The 27,206-nt window shown below is 51.0% G+C and overlaps 1 protein-coding gene across 1 annotated transcript in view; it reads right to left on the bottom strand.

Moving 5' to 3' along the window:
* Nucleotides 1–24,341, bottom strand: part of Clmn (calmin) — a 92,692-nt gene extending 68,351 nt beyond the window's left edge. The window contains 1 exon segment of the mRNA XM_038335746.2: nucleotides 24,178–24,341. Coding sequence (XP_038191674.1) covers nucleotides 24,178–24,259 — 82 coding nt within the window. The 5' untranslated portion in view covers nucleotides 24,260–24,341.
* Between the last annotated feature and the right edge of the window lie 2,865 nt (nucleotides 24,342–27,206).

Below are 27,206 nucleotides of genomic sequence, written 5' to 3'. Positions count from 1 at the left end.
CCCCCCTTCCTTCTCTCCTCCTCTTTCCTTCCTTTCCTAACTCCTTCCTCATGTTTCAAATTTCTGTTGCTTGATCGAGTCAAATGCACATGCACAGTCTAAACCTCCAGTTTCCAACCCCATCCCTCATCTCCCAGGCTATGGTCTTCATCAGGGACCTCTCTAGATCCAAGGCCCTGTCCCCATCCTGATGATAGAGCTGCAGGGTATACAGGCCCGGGGCAGCTCAGAGGTCAGAGCCCCCCACCCTTACCCTGTGGGGCCCTCTGCTTGGGGAATGAAACAACAGAATCATACCACGAGAAGCACAAGATTCAGCACCTGCCCAGCTATCTCTGGTTGAGGATGGGGCCCAGGCACCCTCCCTCCAAGGGGATCTAAGGATCTGGGGTCTACACAAGCCTACAGTCTCCAGGGGAGAGCACCGATATCCCATAGGAGGGATGGGTAGAGAAAAGAGCCCAGTGCCTCCTACACCTACCAGCTCTCATCGTGCTGGTGAGAGCCTGCTGGATGTCAGCAAGAGGTGCCAGTGCCATTGTGTGGCTGGCATGGTAAGGAGGGGAACAGCGGGACTGGAGGTCTGCTGCAAGCTTCTCTCTCCCAGAGTCCTCCACCCCCTGTCCAAGCAGCTAGAGTCCTTAGCACCCTTCGCTGTTCTCAGTCCAAAGGGAGATGAACACATCCACACTTCTGACGGAGCCAACATTCTTCTAACAAATATTTTGCCTCTTGGGCATCGGGCAATTAAGAGATAGCAGTGGAAGAGAGCCAGGTTTCACCCTGGGCAGCTGCCCAGCCGAGGCCACAGGTATAACCAGCAAGTGGCACCAAGGGACAAGCAAGGCAAGAGCTAGAAACAGCAGAGGGCACAGAGGGTTCTCGGAGAAAGGACAGCGGAGCCGCCCCTTGGGACACAAGCAGTTTTCTGAGATGAAAGAGCTTTCGGCACCAAAGGAAAAACCATGAGGAAGACAGCCTGATCTAGACTCTGCAGGACAAAGGTCAGAAGTTTCATTTTGACCAAAGGACTTGGCCACCTATGCTGACCCGGTCAAGAGGTCAAGAGCTTCCTGGCTGCAGGACCTTTGTTCTTAGCGCTTCCTCTGCCCTTGGTACTTTTCTCTACAAGTTTTGCCTCCTTTGTTTCCATCGTTTCTTCCCCCTAGAGAAACTTCTCTGACCACAGAGTCTCTCCTGCCGTTTTCCACTTGTTACTGCAACAAATTACCCGAACACAGCACCCTAAAACAACGCAAATATATCTTATAGCTCTGGAGGTCAAACAAGTCTCACAGGGCTAAACTCCAGGCTCCCTTTTGGGAGTTGCAAGGGCTGTTCAAGCATTCTGTTTTCCCTTCTTTCCCCCTCCTTCGTTTGTTGTTGTTGCTAAACGGTCTCTCTCTGGCCTGAACCTCACGAAGCAGGGTAGGCTGCACAGGCCCAAGAGCTTCAACCATGCCTGTGTCCAGCCCATAGCACAGCATGTGGGAGGGGGTGATGGGCTGGATATGAAAGGTCCCCACAGGCTTACATGCTGAATACTTCATTCCCAGCTATGGCACTATTTAAGGAGGCTCCGGAAACATGAAGGTTCAAGACCTGAATAAAGGAAGTAGGTCACTGGGGATGCACCTTTTACCTGTCCCCAGTCCCTTCCTCTATCTCTGCCTCCCACCCATCACAAGTTGAGCAGTGTCTCCTCCCCACATGCCTGTCTCCTGAGGCTCCACCCAAGCACAAAGGACAAAGCGGTCACATCTTCACTCTCTGGAACAGTCCTTCCTCCTTCACGCTGCCCCCTCAAGCACTGTGATCACAGTAATATAAAACTGATACCGGGACTGAGGAGATGGCTCACTAGGTAAGAGCACTTGCTGAACAAGCCTGGGGACCTAGGTTCAAACCCTTAAAACAGTGTAGAAGTCCAGAGTAGGGGCTGGACAGATGGCTCAGTGGTTAAGAGCCCTGGCTGCTCTTCCAGAGAACCCAGGTTCGATTCCCAGAACCCACATGGCAGTTCACAACTGTCTATAACTACAGTTCCAGGGGATCCAAAACCCTCACACAGACATACATGCAGACAAACCACCAATATAAATATACAAATAAACAGATTTAAAACAAAAAGTTTGGCGTAGACAGGGACAGTGAAAGAGCCGATGCCAAGGGAATAAGGCGAAGTAGATAGAGCAGGACACCTGGCATCCTCCTTTGGCCTTTAAATGCACACGTGTGCATACACACACACACACACACACACACACACACTTTTTTAAAAAGTAGCTAATGAAAGAGATAGTGGTGGCACACGCCTTTAATCCTAGCACTCAGGAGGCAGAGGCAGGCAGATCTCTGTCAGTTCAAGGCCAGCCTGGTCTACAAGAGCTAGTTCAAGGACAGGCCCCAAAGCTACAAAGAAACCCTGTCTCAAAAAACAAACAACAACAAAAACAACAACAAACAAACAAAAAGTGGCTAATGAAGGTGGTGGGTGTACAACTGAAGCCCAGGAGGCCATCAGTTGGCAGGTGACAGAGCTGGCACACACATCCTCAAACTCAGTCATGACTCTAAGAATTCTGCACTGACGGGAGGTGGCTTAAGTCTCCATGGCCTTGCCTGGACCTTCTCAGTGAGTACAATACCCCTTTGCCCATCCTACTCACCATCCCCTAAGGTGGACACACAGCTTGGTTTTTACACCAAGTCACAAACACCTGGGTAAATGGAAGCCTTGGCCTTACTACCTGGTTATCTTTGCACTGACCATGTAATCTGGTCAAGTCCCTTGTCCCCTGAATGTACAGACCCCCTAGGCTCCATGAGGAGCAGTATGGGTGGGGGGCTACTCACAACACCAAAGCACACAAGCTGCACAGAGGGAGCCAGCTGGCTGCCACACCCTTGTCACCCACATGGTGTAGGTTGAGTGCTGCGGGTATAGGCTTTTCATGTAGGTGGTAGGACTAGAACCCAGGTCCTCAGGCTTGTGCAGAAGTCTCGTATCCACTGAGCCATCTCCGCAGTCCGAATATGAGTTACTTTCCTGTCACTGTGATCATGGACCTGAGGGAGTGACATGAAGGAGGCAAAGATGTGGGGAACCCCCTCCACCTGGCTGGCATGTCCTCAGCTCACCCCGCTCTCCGTAGCACCTTTGAGGCAGAACGTCAACAGCCCGCGATGGAACACAGTGGAAGTAACGAACGGTCCCCACGCTGTGCCAGACCAGGTCACAGCCATGCCATCTGTCAACGCTGGCTGCAGCGGGAGAAGATTAAGATGTAAAGAGGCCAGGACTGGATGGAGGCCCTGCTGTCTGAGCTGGGGGTTACAGAGATGCTGCTTGCCACAGACACCCCACAGTCATCTTACTTTCCTCTGAGACCGAGAACCCCATTTGCAGGGAACTCCATTAGCCAGTCTTCTTCGCAGTTTCTTGTTAATTACGTTTCAGCCAATGAGATCTGAGCAAGAGTGACACAAGGTAGTTTTACCCCAATTCTTATCTTCCTTCCAACCTTCTCCCTCAAACGCTATGTAATGGCTGGAGCTCCAGCGGTCACCTTGGACCCCAAGATCAAGATCCATACGGAGGTGGGGGTGGGGAGCTGGAGAGATGGCTCAGTGGTTAAAAGCACTGATTGCTCTTCCAGAGGATCCAGGTTCAATTTCCAGCATCCGCGCGGCAGCTCACAACTGTCTATAATTCCAGTTCCAGGGGACCCAACACCCATTATTAAAAAAAAAAAATCCATACAGGGGAGGGTGTAAAGTATGGCAGAACTGTGAGCTAGGAGCATGGGTCCCTGCAGGTTTTGGAGAGGACCTGCCCAATTGCTTTAGACTGCATGCACAGGAATGTTCTGTTTCCAATACGTGATTTGGGGTTCTCTGGAACTGATAGCTACATCTTATTTAGATGATTCAGAATGGCCCCGGGATCCGTTTGAGGCCCATGCCTATGTTCTTGAACCTTGTGTCAATCAGTGTGTTCTCTTGGAGGTCACCGGAGAGGGTAAAGGAAATCAGCTGGAGCTTCTGGGACAGCTCTGGGATGGGGGTCACCGGAGTCTGGGTAAAAGGCAGGTCAGCAGACCTTTGCCCCGCTCTCCTGAAGGTCCAGCATTAGCAGTCTTGGAAGAACTCAGTAAAGTCTCCTTGACAAGGGAGCTCTGTGCTGTGGGAGTTTATTAGCGAGAGAGTTCAAAAGTCAGCTTACTTATGACATCATCACAGCGCCCAAGCAGAGTTGTCCCAATCCACTCTTGTTCCATCTAGGCCAAACCACAGGGAAACAGGTCTTTTGAGGAGCTCTGTAGCCACCAGTCACAGGCCCCAAACAGAAGAGCCAGTCATGCATAAGTGAGGAACTTCAAGACAGGAATGTAACACCCACACATACCACTTGGGATGACCTCTCTTTTAGGGGGTGGGGGGGGTGTTGATAGTTCCTTGAGACAGGGTCTCTCTATGTAGCCCTGGTAGTCCTGGAACTCACTATGCAAATCAGGCTGGCCTTGAGATCTCCTTGCTTCTGCCTCCCAAGTGCTGAGATTAAAGGTGTGTGCCACCACACCCAGCTTCTTTATAAAGATGTCTCATAGCAAGGTGTGTTTGTGTGTGTGTGTGACAGAAAAAGAGAGAGAGCGAGAGAGAGAGAAAGAGAGAGAGAGAGAGGAGCCTGCTCAAGTGACCAGCACTACTCTATAAACCAGTGCCTCAGGCACTGAGAACAGTGGCCAAGACCGCGTGTCAAGCTGACACCAGGCTGTCATACCATCTGTCTTACAGTGCAGGCATGCAATGACCTACTCAGGCCCACTCAAGCCCTGCACTCCTGCCCACAAGTCCTGGGAGGGAAACCAGGGAAACTGATAAAATCCCTGCTCTGGCTTCCCAGTCCTATAATTCCTTTTTCCCTGTCTCCCTTTCTTCCTTGAGCTGACAATCAGGGAGGGGAGAGAAGGACCTGCTGGGCACATCTGGTTTATGCCGACTGGAGCCAATGCAGCAAGAGCAGCAGGCCCAACTCAGCTCTGTGGTGGGGGAGGTGAGGCAAGGGGGAGGTGCTTTGCAGGAATGTTATTCCTTGAGTTTCAGTTTATCCATAGGGAAACAGAGGTGGGAACAAAGTACCAGTCCCGACCAGTCATGAAATGTTCATTGGACCCTTTCCACACTTTGGCTACTCAGGACCACAGGAACAATGGTAGCCAGGACTCTGGTTGCGAAAGCATCCCCCTTCCCAGGTGTAGTCTGTGGAGAGCACAGTGCAGGGAGAGATGGCTCACCTGGGGACTCTGTTAGACATTCTTGTTCTGGTGTGGCTCAGACACCTGCCATGTGAGGTGCCCTGCAAGGGACAGGGTTTCACTCCCTGGTATTGGGGGAACATTCCCAACCAGGGGTTGATTTGTGCCTGGGAGGGTATTAAATGGTACTGGGGCCTCTGCCTTACCCCACCCCCCCCACCTCCGGTAGTGGGAGAAAAGCACCCCTGAAGACATGAAACAGCAAACCCCTCCAGAGGTTACCAAGTCCTCCCTGGAGGATGACTCTGCCTGAGGTAAGAATTGGCCTGAAGTCTGAGGGCTCAGCTGGAGAGCACACAGATGGGGTCCCTCCCTGGGAACCTAAAGATTCCCACGGGGGAGGTGCCCCCTGGAGGGAAGCCCCACAGGGAACTGGAAGAGCACAGACTGGTCACGGGGTGCTCTTTGTTGACAGGCAAAGAGGGCAGGAAGGCACCTGGCTGCCAAGGGGAGGAGCCAGGGCTGGAGCTCAGATATCAAGATCTCCTGATGCACCAAGCCCCTTCCTGCTGGAACCATTTCAGCATCTGAGGGCACAGCTGAGTCCCGGATCCACCCCTCCCTGGTTTCCTAAAGCCGCTAAGTCTTACCCTGCAGTCCCTGTTTCCGGGAAGTTCAGCCATTTGGCTCCGCCCTCCAGCCAGACTCCCTTGGGGCCCTTAGGTAGCCAGAAAATGCTCGCCCTGTGACCCAAGCCAGTAGAGGGAGGGGCTGAGAAGACCGTGCTCTGGTCTGACTCCCAGGTCTCCACCTCCTTTCACATGTGATGGGGTAAGAGGTCAGGGTTTTTTTTTATTGCCTGAGGGAATAATGAAAATAGTGTTCCAGGACAGAAACCTACTCCCAAAAGGCGGCGAGCGGAAACCCAGACTTTGAAATCCACCTCAGGCCTGGGTGAGGAGAATGGACAGGTAAAGGCACTGACTCCCATGCTGGGTAACCTGCGACACACAGAGTGAAGGGAGAGAACTGACTCCTGCGAGTGGTCCTCTGACCCCCACCTATTCACCGTGACATGTACACCCCACCCCCTGCTACATACAGAAAATAAAATATAATTTTAAAAAATTGACCCCAAATGTTGAACAAGAGCCAAGGACATCACTTTTCTCAGAGCCCACCCTGAGAAAATACTACCTCATGATGAGGTAGCCTTTCAGGATGAGCCTCACCAGGGGCAGCCCTGTCGGGAAATCGACAAAGGTGTCCCCTGGAAGGGTGTAAGAAAGCTGCATCCCATTGCTCAGCAGGGTATGGTATGCCCACTCCACAGATGCTGCTGGCCACCAACTCCGAGCCACCTTGGACCAGTCAGTCTCCAACAGGCAGCTAAGAACAGAGAGCAGGCAAGGAAGTGACAAGAGCCCAGGTGACTGCCGAGAGCAAAGCGGCCTTTGTTTCCCACCAGAGGCCAGGGAGGGCCACCCAGTATGTCTAAGAAGACACCAGGCAAGGCAGATGGCAATCTTAGACAGTGTGGCAATGGGTACCTGTAGATTCCATGATAGGCAGGCCCGAGATGAGGAGTGGGTAAGATGATGGGAAAGAAACAGGAGAAGACAAGACTGGAGGCCCAGGAAAGAAGCTATGTGGTCTGACAGTCACGTAAAAACAAGCAGTGCTATAGAGATATATAGGCAAATAAACAGGTAACTATCCTAGACGCTGTACAGCCACACCCGGCAAGTGCTATCTGAGGCTGGTGCAGCTCTCCAGCAGGCCTGAGAGGTAAGTGCCTGGGGAGACCCGAGGACAGCCCTCAAACCAAACCTGGTTTCCATGTGTGACTGGCCATGGGTAAAGACTTCAATTTAAGACAGGACAGCACTGCCTCTTCCCTCTTCAGGAAACCTTTTAACTATTTAACCTTATGTTCAAGTCCTGGCTACACTGGAAGACCCACAGATGGGTGGAGGAGATCTATGGCCACCAGGTAGAAGTCTGGAGTTCTCAAGCCCTTTGCATAACCATGAAGATTTCCCTGCGGAGGCTGAGTAGTCAAATCAAGACCTACACACATATATACACCCTGCCTCCAGATTAGGACAGCGGGCAGCACCTACCTGACTTTGCCAGCTGGACCACTGATGGAGGGGTGTGTCTCATTTGATTCAACAGTGCATTATCCCCTATGGATTTGACTAAAGAAATAGTATGACTTTGGGAATGCTGCCAAACATCTATGCCACTGCTGGGGAGATAGCTCAGTCAGTAACAGTGTTCCTGAGAAAGGCACGAGGACCTGAGTTCAGATCCATAAAACCCACACATAAAGCAGGGTGTGAAGGTCTACATTTCTAATATGAGTGCTGAGAGACAGAGACAGGTGGGTCCCTGTAGCTCCCTGGGCACTTAGCATAGATGAATCAGTGAACCCCATATCACAGGGAGAGATTCTGCCTCAAAAAACAAGGTGGAGAGAAACTGAGGAAGACCTCTGGCCTACACACACACACACACACACACACACACACACACATAAACATGTACATACCTATACACCATATACACAAAGACAAATGCTTTGTGTCATAAGGGTGATAAGCGTCAGCCAGAGAACACTGACCAGGGGTGAGAGGAGCTGCTGCCAAGTGTAGGGGCTCCACGTGTATCCTTTTACAGTGTCAGTCTAGAGGAAGGGCAGCACCCACCAACTTTATAGACAGAGTCATACGCCATCAAGACGGGCAGGAAAGGTCTCCGTCTGGTGGCAGCAGTGGTCGGGCTGGACAGCATGGGGATAATCAGGGGGGGCCTCCGGAGCACCACACCTGAGAGCCAGGACCACCATGGTCTAGGAATCTAAGGACTGAAGTGTTCTCTGCAATCAAACCTGGCCCTCCACACTGAAGATACCTGGGCCGGAAGTTGCATGGGTACCTTTCTTGATGCAGCTTCCTAAACAGTACAACACACCAGCCATTTCCAGTTGTCCGTGTGATGGTTAATATGGTCGACTTGTCAGGACCTATACCTAGAGACAAGCCTCTGGCATGTCTGTGAGGAGTGTCTAGACTTGGCTAATAAGGGAAAAGACCCACCCTGAAGGTGAGCGATGCCACTCGTGGGCTTTGGTCTTGGGCTGACTGAACAAAAAGAAAGTGGTCATTTCTCTCTGCTTCCTGGCTACGAATGTCACGAGATCAACTGCCTCATGTTCCTGCTACCAGGCCTTCCCTACCATGATGAACTGTGCCCCCAAACCATGGTCCAAAACAAACCCTCCCTTCCTCATGTTGATCTGTCGGGTATTTTGTCATGGCAGTAAGGAAAGCAAAGAATACAACTCGTCAGGCTAAGCACTGCAGAGAGGTCAAGTAACAGAAGGTTGGCAGGGATTCACAGCAACACAATTCCATTTTATATGAGGGATCTGAAACCATGAAAAACCCCTCAGGAGCTCAGGCATGCGGTACTGCTGCCTCGTCCTGCTGGGTCCACAGCTACACAGTAATACTGCTCCCTATGTGGGCTCTGACCCAGCCGAGTATACTGGAGAAACTGAGGTCCAGACAGGAACATCAAGCCAGTGCCAGCAGCTCGTCACTCACAGAACCAAACCCAGTCTCAGTGGGGGACTGGTGTGGCTTAGTGAACAAAGTACAGGGTTCTGAGATGCACCTACAGTCGGATTCTGACCCTGCCATGAACGGGCCATGGCGCCATGAATCTTGAACCAGAATTCAGACAACCTCCATTTCTCTTCTGAAAAATAGAGGTAGCTCCTCTGCTCAGATGGACTGAAGACTTCAATATAAAACACTCCACGGTGTTCCTGTCATACAGACAGTCAATGATGGTAACAGCAACGTGGAGGTAAACGTGCCATCAATCTCCACTTCTCCCACCATGTCAATCATCCATAACCCAGATGCCTGACACATATGCCTTCCCAGCTAGGGGACAGATCTGCCTAGAGTGGGAAAGGTGGGCATTAGGAGGACGACAACTGGGGTACTCTCTGTACCCAACACACTAAGTCACCCCAGGTCTGTATGACCGCATCTCAGTTAATCTGTATTCTGTGTATCCACATCTGGGAAAGGCGCTTCTAGAAAAGCCCACTTGGAAAGAAGTGGATCCCAGACTTTTGAGTGCAGAGACAATGGCCAGAACCCTGGGCCAATGCTTTGATAGGTGGAACTCCGGTGCCTCTGCCTCAGCTTTCGGGCAGTAAGACAGGATTCCACAACTATGCTCCCAAGGCAGTCCATGAGCCCCACTGCTACCAGTTTTATCACAGGCAAGCAGACTCCCTTCCTTCCAGCAACTTCCATCCGCTTTTCCCATCTCAACATCAGAACACCTGACACAGAGCCCTAGTTCAGAACCCTACTGTCGTGTCCACAGCTGCCTCTGCTGGCGCATATCTCAAAAGGGTCAAGTCCTTTTCTACCCTCAGTGCCAACAGGACTCTGGTCGGGTTGACTGGAAAACAGTCCGTGTTTTGAAAAACAAACAAAAATTGCAGCACGCACACCTGATGCATTAAGTAATTTTCCATGGTGTCATCCAAAGGGTCATCATCATCATGTCCCTGTCTTGGATTCTTCCCATGACAGAAGAGCACCGAGTTATAATGGACATGATTCATGGGAGCTGTGACATCATCTGTTGACTTACCAGGGACCTCAGAGCTGGACCTCAAAGAGCCTTTTGAATGAGGAGCACAAGGATGTAGCTCCACTACGTTTGAGCTCTCAAGCAGGTGGTCCCATTTTCCACTGGGATGCTCAAGGGGGATTCTGATTGGAATATGACTTATTTTGTAGACTCAGTTAAGGATGCAAAATCTCCCGCAAGTCACTCTCAAAAGCCCTCTGGCTTCTGGGGCCAGTGGCACCCACATCAGCACTTGCACATGAAGGAATGCTGGCCTCCAGCCAGGCATGGCTGCAGGAGAGACAGAGGCCCAAAGTCCACAGCCCTTTCGCTAAGCTCTGTACCCGCATCACCATGTTCTCTTTGTCCTGGGCCGGACAGGCCACCCCCTGATGTCTGAAGCACACTCCTACACATACACCTTAACATCTCACAGCCCCTTACTCTGCCCATGCCCACCTGACAGAGAGACCTGTCACAGGCCACCATCCACATCCTACATCCCCAGTATCTCTTCTCCCCACAAGTGACTCAGGCCTCAATTAGACAGTTAGGGCTTATCAACACTCAATCACGTGGTCTAAATCGGAGGCAATACAGCATAAAACCCCAAACACTGCCTAAATGAATGTCACTCACCTAATCCAGCTGAGTTCCTGTGAAAATACTGACTACCACATCAAAAGAAAGGAAGAAACACCCGCTTTACTTTTGCATGCATATGTGCATATGTGTGTATACATGTGTATATGTTTACATGGGTGCAGGTGCGCATGTGCACACGTGTGTGGAGACCAAAGACAATCTCAGGTGTTCCTCAAATGGCTCTACAAATAAACAAATAGGCTCTTTCACTGGCCTAGAGCTCACCAAGTAGGCTCAGCTAGCTAGCGAACCAGCCCTATAGATCCAACAGTCTATATCTCTTCAACGCTGGGGATTATAGGAATGCTGGACCACGCTTGGCTTTTTATTTTTAAGGTGTGGTTTCCGGGGACTGAACTCAGGCCCTTGGCAACTAATCTATCTCCCTAGCTCCCACCACCACACGCAGTTTATTTTAAACAGAGGAAAGGAACAAATGTTGACTCAAAAGGCCTAGTGACGTCACTGCATCCCTAGCAGCACCAGGTGTACACCAAGTTGCTAATATCACACATCACAGACAGAAGGGACCAGCACACGACAAAGGCAGATACTTCAGCTAAAATCGTGCAGCTAACACAGGAAGGGAACTCAAACCCTTGGCTGTCTTCAAGCCCTACTCTTCCCACTCAGCAGGAACAGGCTGGCTGTCCTTGTTTGTTTAGTTGTTGCTGGGTTTGTTTTGATCCCCACCCCCCTCCTGCCCCAGTCTATCAACTGTGTTTAAGCCACCAGGGCTGCAAAACAAAAGGCCTCATTGGAGCAGCGCTGAAGGACCACACATGGATTTGTCCTTTCTTGGAACCTCCAAAGGTCGCTCCCATGGTACTCCTCCTCCCAGCTGGCCTGAACCCCTCAAGCATCTAGCAACCGAGTTAAGGTCAGCCTGGCAGCGTCTGGTCAAGGCCAGGCAGTTAAGCTGTCATCTCACCAGAAGCAAAGATTGCTTTAAAAGCTTGGTGCCAGAAAGCCTATGGTTTCAGGCTGGGGCAGATTCATAAAAGCCGGCAGGGTGCCAACACCAGACAATGCAGAACCTAAACAAGGGTCCCACTGGCAGCATGCTTTCAAACCCCACTCTGCCTGGGCTCCCTGTTAAAGCAGCAACTAGTCTATGCTACTGTCCAATCAAAACTTTGCCTGCTAAGCTGGGCGGAGCTTGAAGCCCCCTGGTGGATGAGTGGAAGCCTTGAGAAGGGGGGACCTGGTGGTAAGGGCCCAGCTCTGGCAGCTGCAGCCAACTCCGTTCCTGACTCCCAGACCTTGGGACACCAGCCACAGGGGAGCTAGAGTATGGCTAAGGAAACACCCATGAGAAGCGGCCAGCATGTTCCCAGCAATCCCATCTATTCCCAGTGGTAACCCGTATTCACCAGCAGCCTGCAAACACAACCAACAGACACCGGCAGAGGTTGCGTCTCCACAGTGAGGGAGACCAGACCACTCGCCAAGTTTCCATTCAGCCACCACGGCTCTCAATATAGCAACACAACATTGCTATCTATGAAGTTCATATTCAAGAACCGTGCAATCGAGTTACCAAAATAAAGAACTCTCATAAGGACTTAAGTTTACGATTGTTGCGCCATTTCCATGGCTGGACACTGGAGGGGGGGGGGGTCCCCAGTGGAACATGCCTGCAGGCGCTTGCCTCCAGGATTCACACAATCATCATGGCTCTTGAGGCAGGTCGGTAGGTAAGGATGCTTCCCACTTCATAGGAGGTGTCTGGAGAACAAAAACACCATCTGAAAATTTCTCTCCAGACCTTCAGAGCTGGGGTTCCAGCCCACTAAGTGGGCTGCCTCTCTAGGTCTCCCACCATCCTCGGCAGCACCATGTCCCTGTGTGGGAGAGAGGGCTTCACCTCTACAACAGTTTCTGCACATTAAAAATCCAATAGATGATAAAATGTGGAATTAATGGATGAAATCTCCTAGAATACAGAGCAAGAAGCAAAGGGATGGCAAATAGAAAAGATAAGAAAATTAAAGACGAAAGACTCTCTGGGCTGCTATCTAAATAGAGTTCTGGAAGGTCAAAGAAAACCAAAAGAACAGACATCATAATAGTGTAATCAGAGAGAATGTTCCAGAACTGAAGGACAGTCTCAGATGGGAAGAATTCAGTAAATAGTCAATGTAATAGGCAAAATGAAGGCAGCATCAAGGTCTGGAGTCCTTGAAGACGCAGGACACTAGAGACAGAGAAGACCCAGAAAGCTGCTAGAGAGAGAAAATAGTTTGTCCACAATGGTTCAGGCATAGATTCAAACCTCCTAACTCCGTGCCCTGGAGGAAGGGGCTGCCAATCCAGAACATGATGCTCAGCTAATGGGGCAATCAAGAATCAGAAGCCTGGTTCAAGTTCTCAGACAACATACCACCCCAGTACCGATTCCCAGCGAGGGTATGCGTCAGTATCCAAAAACTAAATATATAACTAGAAGCCCGGTTCAAGTTCTCTGACAACATGCCCCCCAGTACCAATTCCCAGCAAGGGTATGCGCCAGTATCCAAAAACTAAATATATACCTAGAAGCCCAGTTCAAGTTCTCTGACAACATGCCCTCCTTCCCCAGAACCAATTCCCAGCGAGGATATGTGCCAGTATCCCAAAATCAACACCATCAGAAGGCAGAAAGCAGAATAGAGGTGAAGGGAAGCATGGGTAATGGTGACTGACAGCCCAGGTGACAGTCAGGTTCCAAGCATGGAGGGCAACAAATCCAGACCAGAGTAGGTTGAGGACCAGGATTTACTGAAGATGTCAGGGCTGAGACAAAATTCACCTGGTGTCCCAAACAACCAAAGCAGCCATCTAGAGCAGGAAGAGTTTGGGGATAAATGCATAAGCCCTTAAGTTAGCAACCAGATCAACAACCTGGGTAAGTCTAAACTCCCAAGAAAACAAAAGGCAGACTCAGGAGGGGACAGGCTGACCACACCTTCCAACAGACTAAGCGTAGAGCAGCACAGACAAGTGTAGCAATGAGATCCCCCAAACAGTAACAAACCTAGATCAGGAAGTAGGGGTGGTGTCGAGGGTCAAAGAGGAGAGGGAAGCGGCACCCTTATGTTTCTTAGGCATCAGAGCAAAAAACTGAGGAATCGCGGTTAAGACATGCAAGCGTTTGATTGAGTGACAGGAGTAGAATGTCAAAATCATCAGCGAAGGAAGTCTCCAGGGAAAGGACAATGGGGGACCCAAGAGGGAAGGAAAGGAGGTGAAATGGGACCTCACTGATACTCTAACAGGCAAGAGACCTGGGGGTTACTATCCCCTTTCACCAAGCATCAGTAGGCTTACACTCAGAACCCAGAGTCTAGATTCTCCCTTCAATTCCACACTTATGTTCAGATGTGAACACGGTGTTCTTGTGACAAGCCTGGCACGGCTTCCAGTCAAGCCAGCAAACAACTGGAACCCACATCTGCCAGGACAGATCCAAGGGCCACAGAACCAACCTGGGCCATCTTAGCTGTGACCCTTCTCCATTTCCCTGCCCACTCATCCTTTGCAGTGTGAGGCATCTCATCGTACATATGGTCCTGATGAGGCCATCACCAGGGCAACAGCCCAAGGCCCTCAGCTTTGATTTGGAAAGTGTGTGGGCTGGTTTCAATTAGAATCAAGTTCAAATTAGACAGGCTCTCCCTGTCTGTAACACTGGGCCTCAACGTATGTGTCCGTACAGTGGGGGCATAACACCAACCTCACATGGTGATGTCAGAATGAAATGACGTAACATAAAGAGACACTGACAGCTTTATAATCTGTCATCACCATCACACAACCCAGGACAGAGTAAAGGGCGGTTCCCATGACCACCTCTTGTCACTTCTGCCATCATTCAGGTTATAGGAATCAGATTCAACTTCTTAAACAGTGAGCCCTGCTCCCAAACTCCCCATTAACCACCAATCAGGAACTATGGGCTAAGAGCTTGGCCTTTATCTTTATAGTTAGAGTTACCAGTGCCTAAGTGACAACAAGCATTGTTATTGGAGTCCCAAGAGCCAGGTGACAAGCCCGCCTGAAGCGGTGACTTCTTGCCCAATATCACTTGCCATTCAATCAGCTGATCCTTGATACCTGGCCAAGTCTCGGCTCTTTCACCCGACCCTCAGGCCCTGCCACCACTTAGAGCACCTGCCCTAACTTCATCTATGCAGACTTCACTCAGATTCCTGATTCTAGGACTCAAAAGCCCAGCAGCCAACACTCATGGGCTTGTTTGGCCTCAATTTCAGGTATAAATAACAATCATCACCACTGGGCAAAGCATCCGGCAGTGATGTCACTCCCAAAATCCCCTTTTCCACAATGCAACTCACTGTAAGGAACAAAACCACCAGTTCTAATTTCATTCTGTTCCCGCGATGAATACCATGAGTCAAAGTAACTGAGGAGAGAGAAGTGTTTGGTAGGCTAGCACTTCCAAGTCTCAGTCCATCATGGAGGAAAGTGAGGCAGGGAGTCAGACAGAAATTTGAAGCAAGAACCACGGAGGAAGGCTGCTAGCTGACTCACCCAGCTCCTGCCTAGCTAGCTTTCGTACACAGTCCAGAACCACCTTGCCTAGGGATGGTGCTGCCCACAGTGGGCCGCGCCCTCCTACATCAATTACCAGTCAAGATAATTCCCCACAGACTGGCACAGGCCAATGCAATCTAGGCAATTCCTCCTTGGAGGCTTTCCTCTCAGCTGACCCTAGGCTATGTTAAGTTGACCACGCTAATTAGGGCGCCACCCCACACACAACCTGCATGGAACATCAAACATATTACAACAGAGCTCCAAGCTGTCTTCTGTAACTGACTATACAGTTCCTAAGTCAGCCTGACGACACACCGGCTAGCCCCAAACACGGGGCTTTTCTGGCATCCTGCCGTCTCAGTGTACATCCCTGCTTTAGCAAACAGTACAGAGACAAAAGCTTAACGGTGACCATGACCAGCACCATAAACTCTCCATGGAGATGACCGCAGAGGAAGGAGAGCGACAAGGCCATCTAGCTGACCACGTGTTCTACCAGGAAAGGAGGGGCGGTGAAGATGGGAGGGAACTCTGGGAATATTCATGTGGCCATTCAGATAGGCTTTCACAAGACAAGACCAGGACACCGTTTTCTGGAAATGAAAGCCCCTCGTCACTTACACATCCAGACCAGGACTTTTTTAATGAGTGTATATTCATTGCATTAAAAAAAATGGGTTTCATTTTATTTCTACACATGTATATATCAGGTACTTTGATCATATTCATCCCTTGTTACCCTCTCTTGCCCTCACTGGTTACCGTCCCCTTCCCAGTGTACCTCCTACTCCCACAGTGTGTGTGTGTGTGTGTGTGTGTGTGTGTGTGTGTGAAACCATTTTTACATCTAGATTCCTCAGATGAGAGAAAACACTCAGAGTTTGCTTTTCTAATCGGGCTGTCTTCGTCCAACATGGTGAGCCCAGTTACATACAATGGTTTTTCTACAGATTTCAGCCTTTCATTCTGGAAAACATGAACACCCAAACACTGAGGTTCATTTTATCCAAGGAAGGAGGTTTTCCCCTGGGACAAGAGTATCTGGCTGAGGATAGAGGTGTCCAGAGAGGAAGGTTGCAGGACTGAATCTGGCCTGGGGGCCCTGAGGGCAGCAAATTACCGGTCATACGAGGTGCACAGGGAAGCTGGTGTGGCCCAAGTAGGTGTGACCCCAGGGCCGGGACTGGCCTAAGCTTGGTGATGAAGGGGGCAGTGGATAACGTCATATAAATTCAGGTTCTTCCCCCATTCAAACCAGAAGTTTGCCTCTGAGCCCCTCTCTACCTGGTGTCCCAGATCCTAACCAGAATGCTCAGAGCGCTGCCTTTTAAGTATGTCATAACATAGAGGATTAAAAATAGTCTAAAGAGAGAGAACTAGAAAGTGGCAAAGGCTCCAGCTACATGAGCCCCCCCAACGCCCCAGAAAACAGGAGTGGGGTGTGATGTCACAGGGGCTCTATCAAATTCCACCGGAGTTCTGCAAGAGCTGAAGCTGCTTCTGACCAGGGCTTCTAAAGCCCTCCTCAGCATCTCCTCATCTTCAAGCACTCTGGGTAAAACAATCTCCAAGAAGCATCAAGTTCCAGGGCGAAAACACGAGCGGAATACCAAGTGCATGGGTTCCTCTGGGTCTGCTGCCCAGCTCTCTCCCTCTGAAGCACAGTTCTGGACTCGGTTTCAAGTGTGTAAATCCACTTAACAGCAGTCCCAGAGCGCACACCAGATGTGCCCTCAGCCCTGTGCTAAGAATGCCCAGATAGCTTTACCCACAGTAAGCACTCCACAAGCATCTAGTTGGGAGAACTCCTTCCCTGGTGGGGATGTAAACAATGTCTACCCCTCCTCACAAAGTCCCAAGAACAAACCAAAGGACAAACCTGACAAAGTCCAATTCGGGGAGTCAATGACTTTATGGGCATGGGTGAGTGGTTGCTACAGGAGCGCGAGACACCCCCCAAAGCTGCAGTATGGAGCAGCTGGAATGTCAGCTTTCTGTGAAGGAATGCCAACAATCAATAAGCCTGTCTTGGGGTCTCCTGAGATGAGTCACAGCCCACAGCCGTTCTGATGAAAATGACAGTGGCTAAGCTTGGAGGAAGCATTCTATAACATACGCTGTAAGTGACTCCCATTGTCACATGCCATGGAACAGGCTCTCAAAACACACAGGCCCCACTATCCTACAGGAAGTTCTCCAGGTTGCCATGGTACAGACAGGAAGTCTTTGAGTCATGCCAATGCTGGACGTGAGCTCCCTACTTTTGTCTCCCCAGGAAGGATAGGCACCTCGCACAGCTGATCCGCCTCCCTAGATCTCTGAGTGTGCCCCCTGCTTTGGAAGATAGGTGACCCTGTAAGCTAGAGGTGTTAGCATGACGTCAGGGTCTCACCCAGAACTACTTCTACACAAAACCTGATGTGCAGCACTGAGGAGAAGGCATATGTGGTCAACATGTACTTCAGACGTGAGGCCTGGGACAACTTGGTGGGTCATGTCGAGGAAGGAGTAAATGACTTGGCAAAACCACTTATCTAACGATGGTCATGATTGGTACCTAAATTATAAATACTTAACACATAACCCTCACTCTTCCTACCCCCCATGCACCTTTTCTCTTGAATTTCACTGTTTTTCCATTCCCCAACTTCACTCATTGTCTGCACCTGAATATATATGTAAATACGTTTGGCCTTCTGGGGACCTTCATTTCCCTATTCAGCCACGGGTAATAACCAAATGAATGAGTGTTGCCACATGCCAATAAAACTTTATTTATAAAACAAGCAGCAGGCCAAACATAGCCTATGGCTGACGTCTTGGAATGCCTACTCAGCTGGTAGAAAATTAATCAAAGAGAAGCAAACATACCAGTGGGGTGGAAAAACTGTCAGGCTCTCCAAAGGCTGCTTCTGCTTCCTTCCATGACAGACATAATCTACCAATTTGTTGTTTTTTTTTTTTTTTCAAAAGACACCAAGAAACGTGAAAGAAGGTTTCTATGGGAACAGGGAGTTTACTTTTAATGGTTCAACCATTTGAAAGACAATCGCTTTATTTTTCTTCTTCCCTTCAGACACAGGGTAGGCGTAACCTATGACCTGTTGGGCAGGATTTTGCCCAGGGCTCTTCTGTTCCAATAAAATATGAAATGCCACAGTGTTCTGCAAGCCAGAAGGACACTTCAGAAAAGCCAGGCTGCTTGGGCAAGAGGCACTTCCCTGAAATGGCTGATCTAGCCCTATGCTCTGCCTCTCCAGCAGGCAGCTAGGCTGCTCTCAGGGAGGTTAGGCCCCTCGAGTGAAAACCAGCTTTCTGTGTTCAATCACCTCACAGGGCAGCTGCCGAGCCCCCAATAAAGGGCTTGCCTCTACCTCTACACACCCCATTTTCAAGATAAATTTCTAGCTTTCCTGGCCCCTGAACACTCTTGCTCCTGGGCACACATGCAGACAGGAGCCTCTGTTGGCTTGAATGGGCCGGTCAGTAAACCTCCCAGCTTGATCAGTGGGGGAGGCGGGAGGGGGGGGTGGATAGGTGGGAGACAACAGAAACCGAGAGTGCCCACCATTTACCACTGGGTCTTTTCTATGGAAAGCCTGCAAACCACAGTCTTCTGCACGGCCCCCGGGTAGAAATGAGTCTCTGGTACTTGAATTTTGAAAGAAATCCAGGAAAGCAGCCAGCAGAGCTGCATGGAGCCCAGAGCCACACGTGGGCAGCCCACGCCCCATGTGCCAAGAGCTGGAATACAAATGGCTCCCGGGCAGATAAACGATGCCTAGGCCCAGCCTCTTGACACCACCTTCCAGGAGTAAGTACCTCAGGGCCCCAGGGAGTCAACTCTAACTTTGCCAATGACAACACTAAGACACTGCAGGCAAAAGAGATTTTCCCTGCACCCCACAATACCAATATCAGAGCCCAGGCTCTCACCATGGGCCTCCCAGGCCAGTTGTGGCTTCCCTAACTACACACACAAAACACACCCCAAGAAAATCCTGTTCCAGACCAGGATCTTTTACCTACAAACCAGAGATGACTCAGAGTCTGGGGTCTGACTGCTGTAGAACCAGATGAGAACATCCACAGCACAACTCATGCCTGGAAAACAAGCACACAGCCCCAGTGCCTGGGACCTAGCAAGGCAGCTCCCTAGGGACATAAAACTCCACATCTGATTTTCTTTTGGTTTCTCAAGGGAACCTTCCAGGGTTCTAACTCTGCTGAGAGCCAGGGGAAGAGAGCAGAAGGGCCCTTTCCTGAGCCCTTCCCTGTCTAGCCTGGTCCCATAGCACAGAACATACAGGTGGGAGATGAACAGAGCGGAGAGTAGGCTCTAGGGGAGAAGGAAGTAACTGGGTGTGAGGCAGCTGGTGTGGCACCTCCAGCAGACCACAGATGGCCTCAAATACCAGGTCATGCCAACTCTCGTCATGGCATCCACAGCCCATGATACATGGTCCAGGGATGTGGGATGCTGTCCTCCACGTATCGCATGATGGCTATCATCTTAATCAGAGTATCATGACTATACTTCACAAGACAGTGTTTCACTCTGGGCATGCCTGAGACACCAGCCACACTGCCCTCTCCATGTTCCCATGTCCCAATCCAAATTGCACAGAGTCTCGAGAAATGCTAACGTAAATAGGAGGTGGAAAGTCAACTGAACCGGGACTTCAGCTTCCATGAGCTGTCACTCAAGTGAGGGGGCAACTTTGTAGTCATGCAGTTATTCTGGGACCGCCGCCCACAGTCCTGTAAGTGACAGCTTACCCCTGCTTCTGTAAATGAGGCCAATAAAGTCACTGCCCCACCAAGCTCTATTTGGATGGAATCATTCCTTTGCTCTGCAGCTGCTAGGGTCCTCTGTGGGGGTTTTGGTCATGTCTTCTCAGGAAGAGTTTAACACCAGTTCTCTGCAGCCGCTAACAGGTCAGGAAGGTCTTGCCTTAGTCTGCAGACTCACAGGAGGGTTTGGTAAGGACACAGTGGGGTGGCCGGATGGTGGATGGATTGGAGGAGGTAAAGCTAGGCCAAAGCCTCAAAAAGTCATTGAGAAGTCCAAGCAAGCTCAGGAGAGCTGCATGTGGGCCCAGGTCAGTGACAAGGGGGGAGCAATAGTATAGAAAAGCACAGATCCTTCTGGAACATACAAGCAATGCCCTATAGAGGACAAACCAGTCCAAGTGCAGTTTATGGTCAGCCTTCAAAGTCCAAATTCAAAGCCCCTTCTTGGACTGTCTCAGCCACCACGGCTGAGGTTAGCAACCTCTTACCCATGTGCTTATACCCATAGGACGCTTGCCCCAGCCTCACCTGGGTTCAAATACCAGCCAGATTTGCAAGTCACATGATCTTGAGGGGGTTCTGACTGAGAATGGGAATGTCTGTCGGGGAGAGCAGCCAGCAGGGTCCAGGCAGTGGCAATGATGCTGCCGAGCGTCCCTCAGAGAAGGGATGGGACAGCTCATCCCATCCACCTTACCTAGCCCCTTCTCATAGCTGAGTCCCAGCCAAGCTGTTCTAGAAAAAAATGAGGTGAGCGATGACAGCACCAAGCCTTTAAGGTACCAGACAGCAGCAGCGGGCCACAGAGCAGGGATGGCCTCCACAGAATCATCGCATCAGGTGACTGAGCTCGTTAGCATGGAGAAGTGAATTAGATTGTGACAGACAGATCACTGCTTTTGCCTGTCAACACTAGCGGAAGTCTCTCCATCCAAACCATGAGCCCAAGAAGCAATGCTGGTGCCTGAGATGGTGTCTGACTAGGTTCGACGTGCCCGGCCCACATCTGCCAAGCAGAACAGAGAAAACCTGTGGACTGGGGGTCAGTGACAGGCTCCCGATGAACAAGCGCCTCCCAAGCCCTAACTCAGCAGCCCTGTTCAGAGTGGGTCACTCCACTGAAGCGAAGACGAGAGGGCAACCAAGCAACACTGTTTTCAGGATGCTGGAGGCCTCCAGGGGACAGTCTGCAGAGAACTGGCCACCTCTAAACTCCGTGTCACCCACTGTGGATCCGAGGACAGTGGGATCCGCAGGCCTAGGCTTCAGACATCCCCCGTGTGTCATTTTCTTCTCTGCAAAAAGGTCGACAGCTTGAGCGACCCTCACTTCCTCGCGGGGACCCTGGTAAGGTTTCACAGGCAGTCTGTGCTAAGGGATACCATGCTGCTCCACAGCCTTGGTGACAAACACCTCAATGGCCATCCTGTGCTCGTGTCAGGACAACATCATCTGCTCTGTGACTGATAATGGAGGAAAGGCCCCCAGAGGGAGGCTGGATTCTCCACCCCAGCGTTCCTCCAGGGAAGGTTTTCCATATCACAATCACAGCCTGGATTCTAGAGCCTCACAGGCCTAGGTGGAATGCAAGGGCAGAAAGCAACAAGCTTCTTAATAAAGGTTGGGACACATGGGGAGGAAGAATCAGCTAACTACAAGCTGTTCTCTGAAATGCAGCATCCAGGGCCTAATCTCAACGGCTTTCATTGCTGACCCCAGAACCACCTTGTGCCAGGAAGAGAAGACTCCAAACAGGCCTGATGGACCTGATAGTAGCAGCTGCCTGCGCACGGGTACTAGGAGCCTTCATCCCTCTGACTACAGACCCTGAAGTCCCACTGTCTCCAACTATGAACCCCAAGACACCATGGTTACCTTCACTGGGAACAGTCACATGCTTCTGTAGCAAACCCTGTCCCAGACTCTGCCTGCTGCCCCCGCCCACAGCCCACCTGAACTCAGATGAGCAAGGCCCTGAGACAGCCCCCATCTGCTCATCCAGACATATCTGGGCTCCTGACATCCACCAGCTGGCTCCGCAGATGCTCTGAGATCAATATAGGATGCCTTCTGGACTTGAACCTTTAGTGGAGACATTCTAAGTACCACAGAAGCAAAAAGAGATATATCTGTTAGGCTCCTATTACAGACAGAGAGATCAGAGAGAAAACAGACGATTCATGACCTGAACTCCATTCTCGCTTTATCTCCTCAGCAACTGCACAGAACTCATGTCCACCCCAAGACACAGCTGGCTTTGTTTGTTCACAACACCCCTCAAAACTGCAAATAACCCAAAGGTCCTTCGGCAGTTGACTGGAGAACAGAATAGTGGTCCATCTTCACAGTGGAAAGGTACCCAGCAGTCAACAGGAACTATAGCTAAAGAAAAGACTGTTCAGACAGATCTCGCTAACATCAGGTTGATCGAAAAGGGTTAGATGGAGAGGACACACTGTACCATTCAACTGCAAGGCAGGGGATTAAAAAACAAAAGATCCCAATAAAGGCTACCTTGGTGGTAGGTAGGTAAGGTTACTGCCTGGGAAGGAAGATGAGGTAACCATGGAGGGATGTGGGAATCTATATGTAGGTAGCAATTACCTGGGTGTACCCACATCTAAAAGCATGTAGAGCTCACATTTAAAATTAGTCTTCATTATATATCTGTGCAATACATATGACATTTGAAGTTTGCCTCTTAATAACAAAGTCCATTGCTGTTCAAATTATAATTGATATTTGCCTGAAAGTGTGGTAGGTGACAATCTCGAGAGAGGAACCGAGACACCTAATTATGAAGTCCTAAACCTTCCAGACACAATTCAAAGGGTCCCCACGCTGTGTAATCCTGTCTTTCTGTGTGAATTTGCTGTGTGTTCCTTTACAGTAACTGATCTCCACAATGGAAGCTGGTCCTGCAAGAAGAATTGGCTGCATCAAATAGCTTTGGCTAGTACATGCTCATTAAAATGTCTCGTGATTGCCCAGGGCACATCAGACCTGACAGCCCCAACCTGATACCAGCTCAGCAAAAGGTATGACTGCCCATCCCAGACCAGATCCTGGTTCTTCTCATCACAGCGACTCCAACCCTCCTGCCACGACACAAACCACAGCCGCTAACTAAACAGCAGCAGAGTCCAGAGCCCAGAGTACCCAGTGCCCACTCCCTTAGGCGCCTGCTGGCTCCTTTTCAGGTCACCTCTGCAGACCGGCACTGTCCTTGCCAAACCTCAGCTGGAGAGGGCCACGTGAGCTCCCAGGAAACATTCTCTCAGGTGTAATGTTTAATCTAGACTCTTCCCCACCCCCAGCAGGGGCTCCCTGCCCTGTTAGCAAAGGGACACCCACAATCCTCCTGCCCTCACCGCTGTCCAGACCTCCCAGCTGGATTCTTGTAGTTTCAACTTTGAACACTCTACACACCCCAAGCCAGTAGGGGAAGTGGCTAAACCAACCTCACCTGTGCACAGGTCCCGGTGGGTGAAGAGGCCGGAAGTGGACATACGTCTAGTTCTACAAAGCCCCGTGGGGGAGAGGGGGCTGGAATCACACTTCTGCCCCCATGGAGCTTGAGAGCAGTGACCTTTTAGGAGTTGAAGGGGAGGATTTCTTTTCTTTAGGTGTGTGCGTGTGCGTGTGTGTGTGTGTGTGTGTGTGTGTGTGTTTGTTAAGATTCCACACCCAATACTTTCTTTTGAAAGATACTTCATAGGTGAGAACCACAGAGCCCATGTCTGACACATGGGCCACTAGGAGTTTTCCCATCTTGTCAACAGCCTCAGGCAAGGGTTTTGGTCCCAACTCCAGCCCAGACTGTGGATTGGGTGGGCAAGGTCTCCTGATCCTCAGTTCACTGGGATCCACAGAGTGCCCCCACCACCCAGAGGCCCTAGGGACGGACTACGCCCCTCACTCCAGGTCCCCAGCCTCACAGGTACTTCAGAAAGTGGGAGCCAAGTCTGACACAGGCACACACCAGTGGCACTTTCTCCTGGCCCTAACCTGGGCCACCGCCCCTGAGAGTCCATATACAAACTTCTCTGAACTACCAGAGGCGGGAGGAGGAGGGTGAGGGTCCCCTACAGGGAATGGGGTGCACACGTGCGCGTGCACACACACGCGTGCACACACTCACGCCCACGCACCGCCCCACCCCCTGAGCTCTGCAAGCCCGGCCCAGGCCAGCGACACTCGGCTCCGGGGCGTGCGAAGAACGCGGCGGGGCCCACGTTTGGTGGAGGCGACCCCTCTGGGGAGGCCGGGGCCGCGGTACCTTGCAGGTTCTGCACACGGATGTCGCTGATCTGGCCGATGAGCTCCTCGCGCTGGAACCAGTCCCACTCCTGAGCAGCCATGGAGCGCGCGCGGCGGGCCGGGACGGCGGGCGGCGGGCAGCGGGCACGGGCAGCGAGCGCTGGGCCGGTGGGCGGGCGAAGGGCCGGCCCCGCCGCGGGCGGACGGGCTGGCGGGCGGGCGCGGGCGGCGGAGCGGGGCGCCCGGCGCGCGCTCACTGCCCGGCGGGGGCGGGGGCCCCGGGCGGGAGGGAAGAGGGCGGGGCGGGGCGGGAGGAGCCGGCCTCGGGACAGTCCTTTTTTTTTTTCTTTTTTTCCTCCCCCACCCCCAGGGTGGATATTGGTTGGATTGTTTGATCGCCAACGCACAATAATGAAGCGCGGGGGTCGCAGCCCCCAGATTGTGATGTCTTGGGTTGCGGTGGGCCTAGTGACGCGAGCCAGGGTGCTCCAGGAACTGGTCCAGGATGTCTGCCCCTTCCCCATCCTGCCCCTCTGAGACCCTTCCAGTCGCAGTGGGAACCCATCCTATGCCTGGAGCACCTTCCTGCTAAAGGCAGACAAGCCCTGTCCATCCCTGATCCCCGAGGACCATGGAAAGTGAGTGATGGGCAAAGCAGTGTAGAGATGGAGTTTCCATAGAGGTGGGAGTGTGTGTGTGTGTGTGTGTGTGTGTGTGTGTGTGTGTGTGTGTGTGTGTGTGTAGGGGTAGTGGTGAAAAGAATTCCTTCCTTGATTTAGATTAGAGATTAGAGGCCACTTCCGGTTCTGCCCAGCTGTTGGGAGAAACAGCCACCCTCCCAGGAATGGGTACCTTTGGGGTCCTGGCCAAAAGAAATGTAGGGTTTTAGTGAAACCTCAAGGACCAGCTGGGGCCGTAGTTCAGATGGCTCTCCACTTGCCTGCCAGAAGCCTTGGGTTTGATCCTGTGCACAACATAAACCTGGCATTTGCACACACACGTGTGATCCCAGCACACTGGAGGGGGAGGCAGGAGGAGAAGTTCAAGGTCATTCGCAGCTACCTGGATGAGTTCAAGGCCATCCTGGGATACCTGAGACAAAAACAGTCCTTTGTGGCTCCCTTCTGGGCCCCCTGTGTCTTTTAACCTGAGAACTCTGGATCTTATCTTGTTTGGGGCTCCACCAGGCCTGTGTATCTGCAGCCAGGATTCCTTTATTGGTTAGCCAGTAGAAAATCTGGGAGTTTGTCTTAAGGTGAGGGATGATTTAAGGGTACCAAGTCCCAGTGTCTTGCTCCCTGTTCAGCTACTTCCCCTTTCTGGACATCTAAAGCCATCCAGAAAATGGAAAGTGTCCTTTATATGATGAATGCCAGGAGAAAGAAGAGAGGCAAAGCTCTCTGAGCATTTGAACACACCTAGGCCTGCTGGGCATTGCCATGTCACCTATGAGCAAGCAAAGATGGAGGGCCCAGACCTGTGTCTCCTGGGTAAAGCAGGCCCTGAAGGGGAATGAGAAACCTTCAAGTCATCTATGTTTAACCCAATAACCAACTGAGATGAGAATTACAGAGCTCCAAAAAGGAGGAAGTCAGTTTGGAGCGAGAAGCCAGTGTGAAGGGCAGCTCACTAAGGGTCCTCACTAAGGGTCCCTAAAACCTGACCTTGGAGCTGAGCCTAAAGGGGAGAGAGGCCTGTCCGCACCCCCTGGGGACAGGTATCAACCCAGCAGTGTAGACTCAGTGGAGATCATGGCTGCCCGAGGCTCTAGTTGTCCCTCCTTGTCCCTTCCTTGATTCATAACTGTGAGGTCACTTCACACGTGTGTCAGCCTCCTATAGAACCAGGAGAGTGTTAACAGGCATTGTTAACACTAGCCCCATCAAGCCAGCACACTCAAATTCCTTTTCTTTAATCTCTGGGGGCTGACGTTGGGCTGAAAATCACTTCCTTCACAAAAGCCAAGTACCATGAGATGGGTGGCCATGAACTATGATGCCTATTCTTGGGAACAAAGGGGAGGGGCCTAACTCACCGCTGACTGAGCACCAACTGCAAATCAGGTGTTTCTTTGGATGAAAATGGAAGAAATTTGAGGTGGTTTTCCAAGTGGCCTGGGAGCCAGAACTGTGACACTGGCCCATAGCAGCCCCTGGACAGTCACTGAATGAACAGGACCCCTGCAGGATCTCTGAGGTCTTTGGGAGCACACAGGTCTCTCTGATCTGTACTTGTGCTGTACTCTCCCTTGTCAACGGTAGTTCTCCATTCTGATCTAATGCTCTGAGTTGCTGCAGCTTCGGCCCTGCCCAGGGCTTGTGGTCTGGTGTGGTTTGTCCCTCTTGGGTTCATGCTTGGAAGCTTGGTCCCCGTGTGGTGATGGGATAGGCTAAGAAACTGTAAGAGGTGTGGTCTAGTGAGAGGTGGTAGATCCTGATTGGGAATGCCCCCCTCAGAAGAGATTTAGATCATTCTCATGGAGCCCTGGCTGTTCTCACTAGATCAGGTTACTATAAAACGAGCAAGGAAACTATAGGTAGGAGAGCACTTGCCTGCTCTGCACAAGTGTTGTGGGAATGGTCATTCCGCCAGTAGCTTTGGGATGCCGAGTTTAGGGCGTGACTTGTCTGTGGGTGTGATCTCTTAAAAGAGAGACAGAGGCCACATGCTTCTTCTCACCATGATTATACCTTGTCCTGTATCCGTGAGTCTGTTAGTCTGTTTTCCCCATAGCATCCCTTAATAAATTGATATATATATAAATATAGATACATACATACATATATATTTTTGTGGTTCTCGTAACACACAAGACCCTGGATGTCAACCCCAGCAGCACTAAATAAGGTCCCTCCAAATCTCTAGCTTCTTAATTCCTGGGAGGTCTCTCCCTGTCACTCATTCTCACCATGATGTCATCACCACAGTGAGATATCATTCAGGGACTCGTCACAGCCACCACCATGCTAAATGTACTTTAAGCCTTCAAAACTGACTAAAAACAAACCTCTCCTACTTATTAGCTGTAGGAACAGGATACAGACTGAT

The sequence above is a fragment of the Arvicola amphibius genome, chromosome 7 (assembly GCF_903992535.2).
Source record: "Arvicola amphibius chromosome 7, mArvAmp1.2, whole genome shotgun sequence".
Taxonomy (NCBI): Eukaryota; Metazoa; Chordata; class Mammalia; order Rodentia; family Cricetidae; genus Arvicola; species Arvicola amphibius.
The sequence above is the reverse complement of the archived record's forward strand: the minus strand, read 5'-3'. Positions and strand labels throughout refer to the sequence as shown.